The following is a 16139-nucleotide window of genomic DNA, read 5'->3' as shown; positions in this document are numbered from 1 at the left end:
GTTGACGTTTTACATATCAAGGTATTTTCCTGGCTTTAATTCCTGAAAGTTGCAAGAGTATAAAATTGTAACAAAAATGCACCCGAAAATTGTAATTAAATTCCGTGGGTAAATGAGGCCGGTCTTTTATTACTATATTAAATATGAGAGCGACCTGTCCACTACATTGTTATCGTTGAACACATGCCTGGTTCTGGGCGACTTTCGACCTCTTCAACTGATGAAAATATTAAAAATTTGTGTTAGGGAGATGGCAAGAGGGCCGACGTCTCTTACGATGATTTTGGTGGATACTTTGGGTATGAAACGAGAAGCATCGGAGCCCCTATATACAGATAACCGATCAGCGTGATAAGCAGTCTCGTTTTAGCCGCGTCTGACGGTCTGTATATATGGGAACTAGTCTCTCAGGTTTTGAGATATGTATCTTCTTGTGTTTTTCTCACCAATGAGGTCATCATTTGACAAGCTATCTTCAAGAAATTCGGCAGAAATTATTTCATCATCGCCGCAATCTCCGGAGAAATAGTTCAGATCGGACTACCATAACATATAGTATGTACATTTAACTGCCATACAAACTGAACTATCGAAATCAAGGACTTGTATGGAAAACTTTTCAATTTGACGAGATATCTTCAAGTAATTTGGTGCAGATTAACATCCAAAACATTGCTGAAATGTCCGAATATATTTTCAGATCGGACCACTATAACATACAGGTGCCATCTAAACTGACCGATATAAATCAGAATAAGTATCTTTTCATATCTTTTCATGCAATAAAAATACACCTGTGAAGGATATTACAGTTTCGTTGAACTGAGTTAAATAATAAAATACAAACAGAGTACTTAATTATACCCAGGGATCCCTTTAGCGTATAACTGTCTCATAAACTGATCGATCAAACCAAAATTTACAAAAAAAAGAACTACTAAAATTAGTTCCCATTTCCTTACATTCGTTCCACTGGATGACTAACGATGGTTGTCGGAGGTTCGGCTAGAACATATGAATTACTATGAAGTTCTTCAACAACTTCTAAAACTTCGATGCCCTAAGATTTTACTTACAGCATTCATTGACCAATGTCCGGTTAAAACTCTTACAACTAGAAGAAGACGAACCTTACTGAGGACTTAAAGCTCACTTAATCTCTTGTGATTTAGCACGGGCCAAACTCCAAACTCTCCAAACATAAACATGCTATATACATAAGCATCACTATACTTTATAAAGAATCATTCTCTCCATAAAAATTATTATTTTATATTTGCTATTGCTATTTACCATAATTCCTTATTTATTTCTTTGCTGAAAAACTTGAACTGTTTTTATAACTATAAGCATCTACGTTGGTTAACTCGAATGGTTAACTCCCCAACCATTATAGAAAAAGGATTTACACTTAAAAATATAATATTATATATGGAGAATTCAAGCTGTTTCCATGAGTCTACAGGTCCAGTATAGATTGCAGTGTAAATATAGTGCATTGTTGAAAATATCAAGAAATACTCTCTTATTCACAATAATAACAATTTCCTTATTCAAGTTTTACTGAGAGCATGAAAATTCAAGTACCTTCCGAAATACTTGAACAAAAACGACAAACAACTAATAACAAGCACGGCCATTAACAAGTGGCATGAAGCCGGTAGTACGCGTTACTTTAATTGAACTCATTAATTGAAAAGTTCAAAAACATTATTTTTATACCCATGAGTACTTTGTCGTCAACGGTAATATAATTTTATCATATTATATATGTACATATACTCATACAGACATGACCGCGTCGATTTTTTGGCGTCATTGTCGGTAGCAAATTGTGATTGTTCATCGAACCCTAAGGAAAAACCCTTAAGAGAGTATATTTAAAACTTTATTCAATCATGGTAAAGGAAAAAGGTCCGAGTTATATATAAGGTTATACCTACATATATAAATCATAAGGTTGATGAGACGAGTTGAAATATAAGATACAGAACTATTTTACACAGGGGATCGCAGTGGCATGGTGAACTTGTCGGCTAAACTTTTTGAAAAAAATGTCGTGGCCCGCTCTCTAATAGGCTCAATTTACATATATCCTAAACCACTGAAGCTACGACAACCAAATTTGCCTAGAGCAAATACTATAAGAACTCCTACCGACAGTTTGAAAATGTACAAAATGGGATGATAACCCCGCCTACTCCCCATATAACTACTAAAAATGCGATAGATTAAAAACTAAATATGCCAGAGACTTCAAATTTTACCTCCGAGATGATATGAGAGGAGCCGGGGTCAAAATTGTACAATGGGCGTGCACCGCCCTGTTTTAGGTGAATAGGTGTATATCTCGGGATATCCTCTACCGATTTCAACCAAATTTGGTAAATAACATTTTTCTGACATATCTATGCTAATGGGTTGGATTGAGTCAATAATTCCCTTAGCCCCCATATACCTAATATAAAAGTTTTCGAACTTCCGAGTGACTTTATATGGGCCACAATATGAGTTATCTTAATTCAATTGAATGAGTGTGATTTTCTAATGCCAAATTTAGATAAAATCGGGTCAATATTACCCCTATCTCCCATATACCTAATGAAAGATTTTTTTCCGTTTCGCTTTATACCAATATTTATGATATTTTAGCAAAATTAACTGATTTACTCTCAACGTATAGATCAAATACCCATGATATCTTAAAATGAAATGTAGTAAACATTGCTTATATGCTGTAACAAAAAATATTTGATGTAAAGAAAAACAGAAGTTAGGGTAGTTTGAAATTCCTGGAATTATTCCCTTTTTCCAATTTACGAAAATAAAGACACAAATATTAAAGAATATTAGCATTTATTATATTAATAACATAGAAAAGATATTGTATTAATCCTCATCTACATATATCAGCACCATCCAATGTGGTTGTGGGCCAAGTCAAAATCAAATCATAAAACGTCTTATACTCTTCAGGAATATATGGTATGATTTTTCGCACATCATTCATCTTTTTTTCGTTTATGGGTAGTTTTGACCGGTATGCTTTTTCGTCAGGTATTTAGGAGTAGTTCTTGATTTTCGGAGCAAAAAAGATGTATTTACAAATCCGTCAATGAATTTGGAACAGGTTAAGTAACCTTTATTACCACTTTTGTACTCAAAATGTCTATATTTTGATATTTTAAAAGTTGTACTTTTATCTATTGACTTGCAGGTTTTCTTGTAGAACGGCTGCCATGTTGTTTTAAAATTCAATAGGTTCTCTTTATTAATGGATTCAACCAAAAATCCCTTACTTTTAGCTTCTGAAATCAAGTTGTTGTACGGAGCTGAGACGTATATTCTATCTTTTCTTCTAATAAGTCTCTTGGCTGTTGCAAAATTACGATCACATTGCAAAAAGGAATGTCCTCGAGAGTAAAAAAACCCTATGAGTGTGATGTTCCTTTTTTGCTCTCTGCAAGCATCGCTAAAAAGTGTAGTTCTTTGATTTTACGATCCATTTTCTGTACCATCATCCATAATAGATTACAAACATCATCCGTACCTCGTTTAGCTTCTCCCTCATGATAAGTATAGAAATGTGCCTCGTTTGTTTTTAAATCGTGAATGCAAAACACGTACAGCCATAGTTTTCTTAAGTAAAACATTTCTTGAACAGGAATCTTTAGCAAAGGTAGGTACTGCATATAATCAAAAACTATAGCGCCTACATCGTCTCTCTCATTGCATAAAGTTAATATTTCTTTTTGTTTATTATAAAACTTTTTCGCTCGTTTCACATGTGCCATTTTCTCAGCCACAGCTACTCTCTTTGCATTATCATTAAGTGAAGTACTTTTTATTTTGGATTCTAGCTCTTCACAAACAGAGCAAACGTCGACTCGTGGCCGCCCAAATCTATAGTCGAAATTTTGTTTAAAATATGTCCTATAGTAATCATATTTCACAACATCTTTATATTGGGGGTAGTCCTTGGAAAAAAGTTCAAACATTATTTTGACATTAAGGCTAGCCTCTAAATAATAAAGCTCTCTGTTGCTGAAATGCAATAGTTTTAGGGGAAATGATCGTATGTGTTGATCGATCGCAACATTCGCTTCATTTGGTAAGCTATTTCCTCGATTATGATGTTTACCACGCTGATCTTCTGGGGGTTTACCTTTGGTGATAAGACGAGTCAATCGGAATATAAGTATGTTTATTTTTCACAGAGTGTAATATGGAGAATGCTTCACGACATACTTTTATCTTTTCAGTATTTTTCATGGCAAAGTAATGAAAGCTACTCTCACGGTATTTTTTATTCTCATTGTCCGATTGGCGGCGGCGGGCTATATTTGAGCGTTCAATAAGGCTCATAAGATACGTGTCTTGCTCATTTTTGGGTCGTCCATTATGAACTGTATCCATTATTGCTTGTCTATCTATATTACTGAACTGATGAGTGCACTTTTTTTTGCATTTACAATCACGTTCTTTATAGCTTTTTGCCTTTACTAACCTACCTGTGCTTGTACTTGTGTACGATTGACACAATAGACGCTGTGTTTTTTGTATTTTCTTTTTATAAAGGTGAAAATTATGTACCCCTCTTTTCTTCTTTTTTGGAATGTTAATCTCATCATCAGATGATTGGTTCTCAGTTGACATTGTTCCTTCTTCTTTTTAAATAATCACAACAACGCGCACCACAAACGTTTGTATTCAAGGTCAAGTGTCAACTAAATAACTGGTAAACAAAACAAAATCGCGATGATCTAAGCAGCCGGCTAACCAGCCAATCAAATTCAGTTATTACTAACGGTTTAAGTGGATAAAAATGTCAAACCAAAATGACCTTTAATTGTATGACAAAAGGTTGTTAGTTGGAAGAAAGAAACTATTAGGTGCCACAATTAGTTTTACTATATCAAGTATTATAAGCTGATGCAGGCGACACGCCCAACTAGATTTCCAAAAACAAAGCGAATTTTATAAGTCATAATTCCACATTCACAAAAATTAAAATAATATATTCTAATAATCGTCAGCGGCGATTTCATGGTTAATGTGTATGATTTTTATGCAGAGTAAGTGATTAGAACCCACATTTTTGAATGAAATAAGAAAACATCTATGTAAAATTTAGCAGTTAGTTGGACATAGCAATTGCAATTCTTTCACTTTAATTGTAAGCCGCTTCTGGTTATTTCGTTCTAGGGATTATTCGTCAATAAAACGGTTTCTACAATGAAGATCTACATATACTATAACCTATAAGCATGACACATGTCGCAAGGTGCCTGCGTCCGAACGATAATCCAAATTTTGTGATGTTTTCAGCAACACTTCATTTGTTGGTCAGTGCACTCACGCTGACGATAACAATCAAATCTTCTTTTGTTTAATTGTGTTAATGCGAATTGTTATTTAAAAACAAGTCCGCAAGCATGTATGTACATATGTACATTACCACAAGTTTTTTGACCAGTACTCTTATCTCTGTCTCATGAGTACTCTAAGTTAAGCAATGCCAGCAATTCAACGAAAAAATATGGAGAAATACTAGAGGGGGAATTTTGCCCCAGAGTGCTGTGAAACGGATCAGTGTCAACAAATTAGATATATTTTTGTATCCTTAGACGCATATTGACCACTCGATAAAAAAATACTATCTTGGGTCACCCAAACACCCAAACCAGGAAACGCAGGGATTCAAGGAAACAAAATTTCTGACAAACGAGCGAAAGAAGCACACAAAGAACCTAAACACATCACCGACTGTTGTCTAAACGATTAGAGACAGTACAATCATTAATATAAACTTTCTAACCCATCAGGCCAAAACTCACATTATTCTAATACCAACACCTGTGAGAATATAAAAACATTTATAGGCATCAGATTGGGACATACACATGCTAAATTTTAAAAATTAAATGTTAAATATATAAGTACCTAAAGTACAAACTAATCTTTAATTTGCCTTCGTTCCATCGAATACGATATTCGACGTGGCCAATGCACAAAGGAACATAATCCTTTATCTCGAAAACTCGTAACGTCAACTCATCTGATGTTATCATCGTCCATGCCTCTGCACCATATACCAGGACGGGAATAATGATTGAATTATAGAGTTTGTTTTTTGTTCGTCGAGAGACGACTTTACTTCTCAATTGCTTACTCAGTCCGAAGTAGCACCTGTTGGCAAGAGTTATTCTGCGTTGGATTTCGAGGCTGCACTTGTTGGTGGTGTTAATACTAGTTCCAAGATAGACGAAATTATCTACGACTTCAAAGTTATGACTGTCAACAGAGGCATGAGAGCCAACTCGCTAGTGCGACGACTATTTTTTTAATGGCAGAAGATATTTCGTCTTGCCTTCGTTCATTACCAGACCCATTTGCTTCGCTTCCTTATCCAGTCTGGAGAAAGCAGAACTAATGGCGCGGGTGTTGTGACCTTCTTCTTCTTTATTGGCGTAGACACCGCTTACGCGATTATAGCCGAGTTAACAACAGCGCACCAGTCGTTTCTTCTTTTCGCCACGTGGCGCCAATTGGATATTCCAAGCGAAGCCAGGTCCTTCTCCACTCCTTCCAACGGAGTGGAGGTCTTCCTCTTCCTCTGCTTCCCCCGCCGGGTACTTTTAGAGCTGGACTTCGGACAACATGACCTAGGTAGCGTAGCCGCTGTCTTTTAATTCGCTGAACTATGTCAATGTCGTCATATATCTCGTACAGCTCACCGTTCCATCGAATGTGATATTCGCCGTGGCCAACGCGCAAAGGACCATAAATCTTTCGCAGAACTTTTCTCTCGAAAACTCGCAACGTCGACTCATCAGTTTTTGTCATCGTCCAGGCTTCTGCACCATATAGCAGGACGGGAATTATGAGTGACTTATAGAGTTTGGATTTTGTTTGTCGAGAGAGGACTTTGCTTCTCAATTGCCTACTCAGTCCGAAGTAGCATTTGTTGACAAGAGTTATCCTGCGTTGGATTTCTAGGTTGACATTGTTGGTGGTGTTTACGCTAGTTCCAAGATAGACGAAATTATCTACGACTTGAAAGTTATGACTGTCAACAGTGACGTGAGAGCCAAGTTGCGAGTGCGACGACTGTTTGTTTGATGACAGGAGATATTTCGTCTTGCCCTCGTTCACTGCCAGACCCATTTGCATTGCTTCCTTGTCCAGTCTGGTGAGAGCAGAGCTAACGGCGCGGGTGTTGAGGCTCCTGATATCAATATCATCAGACAGGTAAGTGTTTTTTAAGTGGCGGATCCCAAACCCAGCGCACAACCCTGTGGAGGTTATGTTTCGCCTTCTCAAGTTAGGTCGCCTTCAAACGGATGTTCTTTGGCTACCCGGAGGATACTTAGTGTAGGACCGGATGTCGTGAGCTGCTTGAGCCATATGTAAAAGAATCTGGCCACTCCCTAATGAATGGCAATCAGAGAACTTTCCACACTTTCTACACATGACTCCATCCTCCCTAATTTGCCTTAGACTTAAGTAATATAAATGAAATAATTTAATCTGTAAATATTAATCAAGCCGAAGGCCCTAGCAGCCAGTGCTTTACATATACATATGTAAGTATGTATATAAGTGGAATAGTTATTTATATTTATTTCTCTTCTAAATAAATAAATAAAAGTTTTACTATTAATTTTTTATTCGTGTTAATATTTCAAACAAACAAACTTTTCACAAAATTACACGATTTTTAAGTAAAAGAGATCAAAAAGCTGTGTCTGTCTGGTTACGATTTCTACTTTTCTGATCATCTGAAAACAAAAACACAGTGGGGTCTCTTGAACTTGTAGACTAATATTTTATAAATTTCATTTTTTTTTTTTATAAAATAAAGGATATGTTAGCAAATGTTGAAGTTTTTTCGCCAAACTCCCAGAAATCGGTGCACTTTACCAATGAATGTGAATGGGAGGATGCAAAATCTACTCCAAAGTTATTTTCTCAAAATGAAATAAATATGTGATCAAGTTAGGAATCAATTTGTCAAAGCGTTGGACGTGGAAAGATTTTGTTTAAGTTTGTAGAAAATGTCCGAAGTTTAGTGTGGAAATTTTGGTATATTTTGTTCAGCAATTAAAGAGAAAAATATACAAAATTAGTTTTGTTCACATAACGGTTGTTTGTAAGTCCTAAAACTAAAAGAGTCAGATATAGGGTTCTATATACCAAAGTGATCAGGGTGACGAGTAGAGTTGAAATCCGAATGTCTGTCCGTCCGTCCGTCTGTCCGTGCAAGCTGTAACTTGAGTAAAAATTGAGATATCATGATGAAACTTGGTGCACGTATTTCTTGGCTCCATAAGAAGGTTAAGTTCGAAGATGTGCAAAATCGGCCCACTGCCACGCCCACAAAATGGCGAAAACCGAAAACCTATAAAGTGTCATAACTAAGCTATAAATAAAGATATTAAAGTGAAATTTGGCTCAAAGGATCGCATTAGGAAGGGGCATATTTGGACGTAATTTTTTTGGAAAAGTGGGCGTGGCCCCGCCCCCTACTAAGTTTTTTATACATATCTCGGAAACTACTATAGCTATGTCAACAAAACTCTATAGAGTCGTTTCCTTCAGGCATTTCCATATACAATTCAAAAATGGAAGAAATCGGATAATAACCACGCCCACCTCTCATACAAAGGTTATGTTGAAAATCACTAAAAGTGCGTTAACCGACTAACAAAAAACGTCAGAAACACTAAATTTTACGGAAGAAATGGCAGAAGAAGCTGCACCCAGGCTTTTTTTTTTTTAATTGAAAATAGGCGTGGCGTCGCCCACTTCGCCCCAAAAACCATATCTCAGGAACTACTAATCTAATTAATTTTACAGCAAAATAAAAAAAATATGTAAATGACGGATAATGAAATCTCGATTATCACTTTATGATGCGAGAGTATAAAATATTCGGTGACACCCGAACTTAGCCCTTCCTTACTTGTTTTGATTTAATTATTGACTAAGACAACCAATCACACTGGGACGCGTGAACTCAAACAAATATTGGCAGCGCTATCTTTACTATTTTCAAATTTTTCTTTAGATTCCTTCTGATTCAAGCTTTCATATCCATGAAGAAATTTCGTTTTACTTCACTATTCAAAATCACAGTTAACAGCAACAAATTGAACAAATACTCAGGCGTTGAGTGCCGTCTTGGGCATCTAATAATTACTTAAAGAATTATTAAATTTAAAGAAAAAAGTGTATATGATGAGATTAGACATTCTTTTTTATTTTGACTTATGACGGGATATTCCTATCAGTGAGGTACAAATTTTAGCCGGCTACAATTTCGACTTAACTAACACATTGGACCATGAACTATCTGAACGGTCAACAATTATCAGTATTTTTTCGAGGTGAACAATCTAAATTTGGAGAATGAAACAAATTGACATGTGTTCAAAAGCGAACGTATATGTCCTAGAAGTTTCTCGCTTCTTCACTGCGACGAGTGTATATTTTCGCCAGCCAAATCCACGGCCACCCTATTCACAAACTGAACGAAGGGGTACAGACTGAACCTCAACATTTCGGTCAATTATATTAGTCCTTAACCGGATAAAATCTCTTCTTTATTCCTCAAATATATTTCAGGAATCTTTTCTGCCGATACAACAACATCAACAGTCTGCACTATTTCACTTCGCATACAACCGCTTTGTTACAAAAGTACAGAATCCTCAAATCGCTAGCCGACAGTACATGAGACATGGACAATGGGACGTTGTTGGCAACATACAAATCAATCGGCAAACCTGTCAGAGCACCGATAAAGCATCTTCATGGTGAAATCCACATGCTCCCTGTAAATGAGCATTATACACTTCTATTCAAGGCATGGCGTCGAGTCGACAGACCTTGGCTGGATAAAAATTACGGGCCCGTTCCGGTCCCTTAGACCATACATGTCCGAACCCGTCGAAACAGTTCGACTTCGATGACAGTTAACTTATTGTTTTTCCCTCAAGCAGGGTCTGGATAATTCTTGCAATAACAATAACAACATCTCCTCCCGGATTTGCTATATTTATTGATTTTGTCTTTCTAATTTTTATTACCTATGTAGTTTTTCTTCTTACACTCAATATAAAATAAATTGTAATACAAGGTAAATTCACACTAACCATGTGACAAAATTTCAACTACACATTACTATTACAATTAATTTATTACCAATAAGGTTTTCTTATATTAGTAGGAAATATATTAAACAATTAGCGAATAGAACATACATAAATTAAATATATTTTAAAATTCGTGTGCATTTAGACAGCTAGAAACTTTATAGACTTAGACAAAGAATATAAAATGAGAAATAGTAAAAAAACAATAAATATAGTCTGTAAGTAAACACAAAATTTTCGACATTTACTTAAAATTAAAAAATATAAAAAAATTTAATGTAGGGGTGAATCAAAAAAAAAACTTTTTGAAAGAAAAATTAGTATTTATGGTGTAGTTGATTTTTTAACTTGGGAATAAGATTTACTTTTTACATTTTTTCAACATTTGGCTGCTTTACTAACTGGCTATAATTTGCTTTTCGTTTACAGTCATATTTACATATATATCAATATAAATGAAAATGGTGTTTTAAAGACAGTGAGAATATTTGTATACATTTCAAATTTTCATCTTCATATTCGAACGTTTTATGATACTTATTCAACATTTAATTTACACCAAACGGTGCCGCAAATACTGATGTTACGTATTTTGTATTATTGTATTACATAGTTACGATGAAGATACATATATTACGACTTTATATAAATAAGTATCTTACATGTATTTGTATAACATATTGACTTTGTGTTGGTTGACAGTGATTTCTAACATTTTATAATTGAATGGTCATATTTTGAAGGCAGTTACAATTTTCAACAGATACGTACATACATCTTATTCGAGTTGGTAAATTGTCAAATAATAACAGTACTAAATGCAGAGTTGTACATTTTTAACTGTACATCGATGGCACTCTAGACATTCATTTGATCGGCATATTACATCACAAAAACAAAAAAGAACAAAAACAAAATTATAATACAAAAATCTGGTGGCACAAGTTTGACACTTCAATGTTAATTAATTCACAAAACTAGATCACCCACATTTGATTTAGTTGTAAAAGAGATTCCTTAAACATGTAGATAATAGTTTGGATTGCGTCTAGCAGTAACATTTTTAAATAAATTGACTACAACGCCACACTACCGCTTATCTTTCTGGAAATAATGATTCATAGCTTGGCGGTAAATCTTTTGGTGATTGTGGTTGATGATGTCGATTATCTTGTTCATATCCAATACTCGACGTAATAGCACCGCTAAAAGACGGTGCGTTTGGTATCTGAACTACAGGGGTTTCCTGAAATTGAAAATTACATCATTATGAAGATGTCCACAAGCACAAAAACAAAGATTACTCATTAAAAACATAAAGCACTTCGTTGAAAGCTTACTACAATATGTACTAACCGTTTGCCCTCTACGATGAGCAGCCGCTGAAGCTTCGTGTGCATGCTGTTGCACGGTTATGCAATTCCAATACTTCCAACAGACCCATATGCAGAAACCAACGCCCAACATTGTAAAAATTAGCGAAGTTAGCGCTGAAAGTGCTACATAGGTGGTGTCAGCTTCCACTGAAGTAGGTGCATCGTGAAAGCATGATATTTCATCTCGACATGGATACATACAATTCGTTATATTATCACGCACAAAATGACGGGAAATACACGAGTACTGGTCTTTCGGATCACAGAGAAAATCTCCAGTGTATTTACATTCAGAGTGCGCTGTCATCACCATTCGCAATTCGAGTGGTTCCTTTATCGAAACTCGCTTATCGATGTAAATGTGAATATTAACTTCACGATTACGTTCATCGAATATTAACCGACCCGGCCCGTCTATTGCTATTTCGTTGCATATCTTTTCAGATGCTGGACGATTACCACCAACAAATTGAATATAATCTATGCAAGCATTATTGGCAGGATCACGTCGAAATTTAAGACGTGTGATGACAGTGTAAATTCCGCGAGGCGGTCGATGAGGAGTTTGTACGCGAAAATAACAATCGTATTTTAACTTGTTAGACGAGTAATAGCCAGGTAACGTTGTATTCCACATCTGGGTTATGATGGCTGCAGAATCTCGATCCTCAGTCAGAGTAAATGCGGGATGAACATGAAGGGATCTCTGTATATCTAATAAAAATTTGTCCGCGCATAGATAATCTTTTAGGATTACTATTTTAGAAAGAAAGAAATGTAAATTGTTTATGCATTTGGATATTGAAGTTGTGACTTACTGTTTTTATAGCATTCACATAAACTACACGCGTTCATGAGCAAAATAGCCCAATAAGGTACTGAAATTTTTGGTTTTATTTTCATTCTGTGCACACATTCACTACACTCAAGGACGTTACAAATTGCTTTTTAATTCTGTTGATACAACATTGTTTTACTAGAGCTAATTATTTCTTCTCGCATGTATTACTCAGTTTATTTCTTTACAATTCTTATTTATTCTTTCACTGTCATTTGTTGCAATTTTATTTTGTTTTAGACACTTGCTTCTCTTACGTGGTTGCCACGGTGGGATTATACAGAAAACACAAGTGAAATATGTTATATCAATGATCTAAAGCTACACTGGTGTCTTTAGAAAAGGCAAAAAGCAATACACGAATGTTCTAAGTTATTTAAAAAAAAACTGTTCAATGAATAGTTTCTATTATATTATTGTGACAAACAATATACTTAGCTTTTTTGAAGGCCCTGTATTACAACACATAGGAAAACAAATCTGAGAGAACTTTTGCCATTGAACTTTTTTCAAAATGTAATTTTTGTAGTTTTGCAACTGTTACAATGTATGGAAATTTATTTCATATACATAAGTATATAAAAACAAGCTCATGGGAAAGCTTTACAAAAAGTTTTTATGACTTTATGGGTTGTCAAACAATTTTCGAACACTAACACAACTATACATTTTCTTGCAGACCCTAGCTTAAAGGAAGGAAGGAACGGCCTGGCAGCACTTGTATTCTGTCATTCTGCTTCATTTTCAAAACGTCATTTTTTGTTTACGTTCCTATTCGTAATTGAAGAATTGCTAAAAAAAAGTTTGCCAATTTTTGCTCGTTTGAACAATTGTTATAAACCAAGGAAAATTTTAAAATATCCAATAAAATAAAGTAATATATTTATTAATAGATGTGATTTTACTATTTTTGTTAACTTTTTTTTTTCCATTTATTCAGATTCATCTTACTTGCTAGTGTACACTTGTTATACATTCTTACAGTTTAGTTTCTGGACTTCTCCTCATTCTTCGAAGGAATATACACACAATAATGACTGAAGCAAAGAAGAACGCACTTACAGCTGCTTATCGCGCTCATAAATCCCTGCAATTGGAATTAACAGACTTTGAGGATAATACAGCATTTGCTGCACACTTGGTAGAACAATTAAGGCGTCTGCCTACAGATAGCCGTGTTAACGCCATGGCCGGTATATTAGCAATACTGAATCGCTTTGTACGTGTACAAGGAGAAACTCAGTAAGCAATTCGCATGGAGATTTATTTCGCCGGTTCATCGTCCGCACACTGCGTACCTATAAGGATATCATAAGAGGGCGGTGACGGTGAAAGCAAAATATGTTAAGGGAAATGTGTTGCTAAAAGCATCGAATTTTTGGAGGTGTTCCTAATGTGCGTTTATATATTTTGTTGTGTGTCCTGTTTTCTTGTAAGACATGGCATATGTGCTACCAATTTTTTTTATAGAACTCTATTGAAAGTATGACATCGATGTTCGAGTTATGAGGGAGTATAATGTAATAGTTAGCATGATTTTCCGATTCATCACAAACATTCATACATATATTTTTGTTACATTAAAACACATCGAAAAAACTGTAATAAGTATTTAATTTAATATATAGAATATATCAATCATTTTGCAAAATAGTATGATTTAAATAATCAAATTAAATGTGTTTTGTTTACGATTGTCACTGAATGCTTAGATACTTTGATATTTGTCTCGAGCCGAAATAAGTAACTCAATAAACAACAACACAAGTGTTGAATGTGGGGCCTGCCTCAAATAGTTTGACCAAAATCCTTTATATTAGCCTTGTAGTCCTTCGAATCTGAATACTTTGTGAGCACAATCCCAACAGCCTTTATATAGTATTCCTTTGCCGAATGAGTCATTACCTTGATTATACAGCCTTGTTGAAATTACATCAAGTGGTGTAATCGCCAAAGCCTCTTGCCTTACCAAAAGTTGCAATCTTTCCTTTAAAATGTTTCTAAATGCATTTACATATGTCTCCAGTGTGTTGGTTTTGGTAACCAACGGCAATTTCGCTATTCGATCGGGCTTTTAATTGAATTTTCATCTGCAAACAACATTTGCAAACTATACACCATATAAAACGGGCTTGCACAAAATGAGCCAGTAACACCACCGGCAGCACCCCATAGCATACCGCGAAAAAATGAAACATCACCATTTCTATTATGCATCCATTTGTTATTCATGGCAGTCTTGTAAACACCTAACCTAGAACAAATTAAGTTGTTAAATAAAAATATGTTAAATATTTTGTTGTTTGCTATCTTTTGCATTATATACTCACCTAACTGAATTTAATATGAACTGCAGCTAATTCACCTTGCAATTGTAAGCGAGTTTTTATTACCTGAAAAAAGCGAGGCATAAATCGCTTTATGTTGCTTTAAAGCATAAAAACTTTTTCAAATAGTTTTGTTAACACCAGTTTTAAGTACTTTAAATTGAGTATCAACATTTTATTTTGAAGTATATTTTATATAATATAATTGCCATAAGTATGTATTTAGAATGTAGTTGCATTTTTGTTGTAATTCCTATCTATATTTGTACCTCGAGTGGGTTGGTGAAGCAGATTGCACCCATCGCGGCTAAACCTCCGATCATGAAATCAGAGATATCCATATTTTTTATTGTTGCAGAGCGTAGCTATCAAATATTTAGTATAATTATATTTTTACACAATGAAATCTTAATATTTAATTTGAATCGACGTAATCAGCTAGCCATTGTTTAAATTTACTTACTCTATAATGAAATTAACAGCTATTGTATGAACCTACTAACCTGTACAATGCTGCTATCAACAGAATATTGAAGTTACAAACAGCAAATGTTATCTACGAAGGTAAGCATTAATTAAAAGGTTTGTTTCATAACTGCCAACTGTTATGGGCAATTCATATGCAACTTTTGCTTCGCTTTGCCTCTGAAATTTGTTTTGACAGAAAAGTTCTATGTCCGTTTATGAATGAGTACGTTCGCATAAAAAGTTTTCGACGCGAAGCCAAGGAAAATTTTGGGCAACTTTCATCTTTTTATTCTTTGCCAAGCAACAGTCACCATTTTATTAGAGAGAAACACCAAAACCGTTCATTGTGGCATACCCTTTGGTTTCTAGTCTTTGGCTTAAAGCTTAGGCTCAAAGCGGAGCAGAGCGTAAATGGGAAAATGCGATTGACTTGGCTTTGAGCGTCCACTCTGCGAGCACCCTTAGTATGGACTGAAAACGAGCAAAGTTGTATGTGAATGGGCCCTTACTAGCTACCCAAGTTTTTGCTTGAAAAGTTTTTCTTAAAACGAAATGCTGGCAGAAAAGAGCACTAGTTGAGAGAGCAAAGTTAGTAAGATTTCATATTGCAGAAAATAGCTAGTAACATGCGAAGGAACAACTGTTAAACATGCATATGAATTTGAAGCATTTGCTTTGATTTTGTATTAATAATTTTCAAGTGTTGATCTATTAAAAATGTTGATCTTTCCTCTTTCGTTATTTCGCTCTCTGTAAGTGTAACTTTCAATCTTATTCCCTCTGATGGCTTGTAGCTATTAGCAGTTATAAAACAAACCTTATGGAGTTTAATAGTTGGGAGACAATTGATGATAAGTAATTTATCTTTATGCTGAACAAATACACTTGTGTGCAATTAAATGTAAAAATGATAATATATCCAATATAAATTAATAAATTTATTTAATTATAGTGAACATTTATTTTATAAAAT

The 16139-nt window shown here is 34.9% G+C and overlaps 1 protein-coding gene, 1 long non-coding RNA gene and 1 pseudogene across 2 annotated transcripts; 1 reads left to right on the top strand and 2 right to left on the bottom strand.

Annotated features, from left to right (window-relative positions):
• Positions 1 to 10522: 10522 nt before the first annotated feature.
• On the bottom strand, positions 10523 to 12580 carry LOC120772310. The gene is made up of 3 exons (XM_040100824.1): positions 12352 to 12580; positions 11514 to 12289; positions 10523 to 11403 (listed from the first exon to the last, which is right to left on the bottom strand). Exons 1-3 carry the CDS (start codon positions 12434 to 12436, stop codon positions 11254 to 11256), a joined length of 1011 nt encoding a protein of 336 aa, XP_039956758.1. The 5' UTR covers positions 12437 to 12580; the 3' UTR covers positions 10523 to 11253.
• Positions 12581 to 13126: 546 nt separating this feature from the next.
• Positions 13127 to 14044, top strand: LOC120770552. Its single transcript, XR_005704940.1, has 2 exons — positions 13127 to 13245; positions 13312 to 14044. It is a non-coding gene; the product is annotated as an uncharacterized LOC120770552 (long non-coding RNA).
• LOC120770551 lies at positions 13967 to 16136 on the bottom strand (annotated as a pseudogene).
• Positions 16137 to 16139: the final 3 nt, after the last annotated feature.

This window comes from Bactrocera tryoni, chromosome 3, assembly GCF_016617805.1.
Source record: "Bactrocera tryoni isolate S06 chromosome 3, CSIRO_BtryS06_freeze2, whole genome shotgun sequence".
NCBI lineage: Eukaryota > Metazoa > Arthropoda > Insecta > Diptera > Tephritidae > Bactrocera > Bactrocera tryoni.
Note: the sequence above shows the minus strand (reverse complement) of the source record. Positions and strands in the feature narration are given on the sequence as shown.

What these genes read in the sequence shown, in the direction of transcription:
- LOC120772310 (XM_040100824.1), bottom strand. Translation starts at nt 12,436, where the DNA reads ATGAAAATAAAACCAAAAATTTCAGTACCTTATTGGGCTATTTTGCTC. An exon ending in ATGTGAATGCTATAAAAACA is followed by an intron (nt 12,290 to 12,351) that starts GTAAGTCACAAC and finishes TTTCTAAAATAG; the next exon opens with TAATCCTAAAAGATTATCTA. An exon ending in CTCATCGTAGAGGGCAAACG is followed by an intron (nt 11,404 to 11,513) that starts GTTAGTACATAT and finishes TTTCAATTTCAG; the next exon opens with GAAACCCCTGTAGTTCAGAT.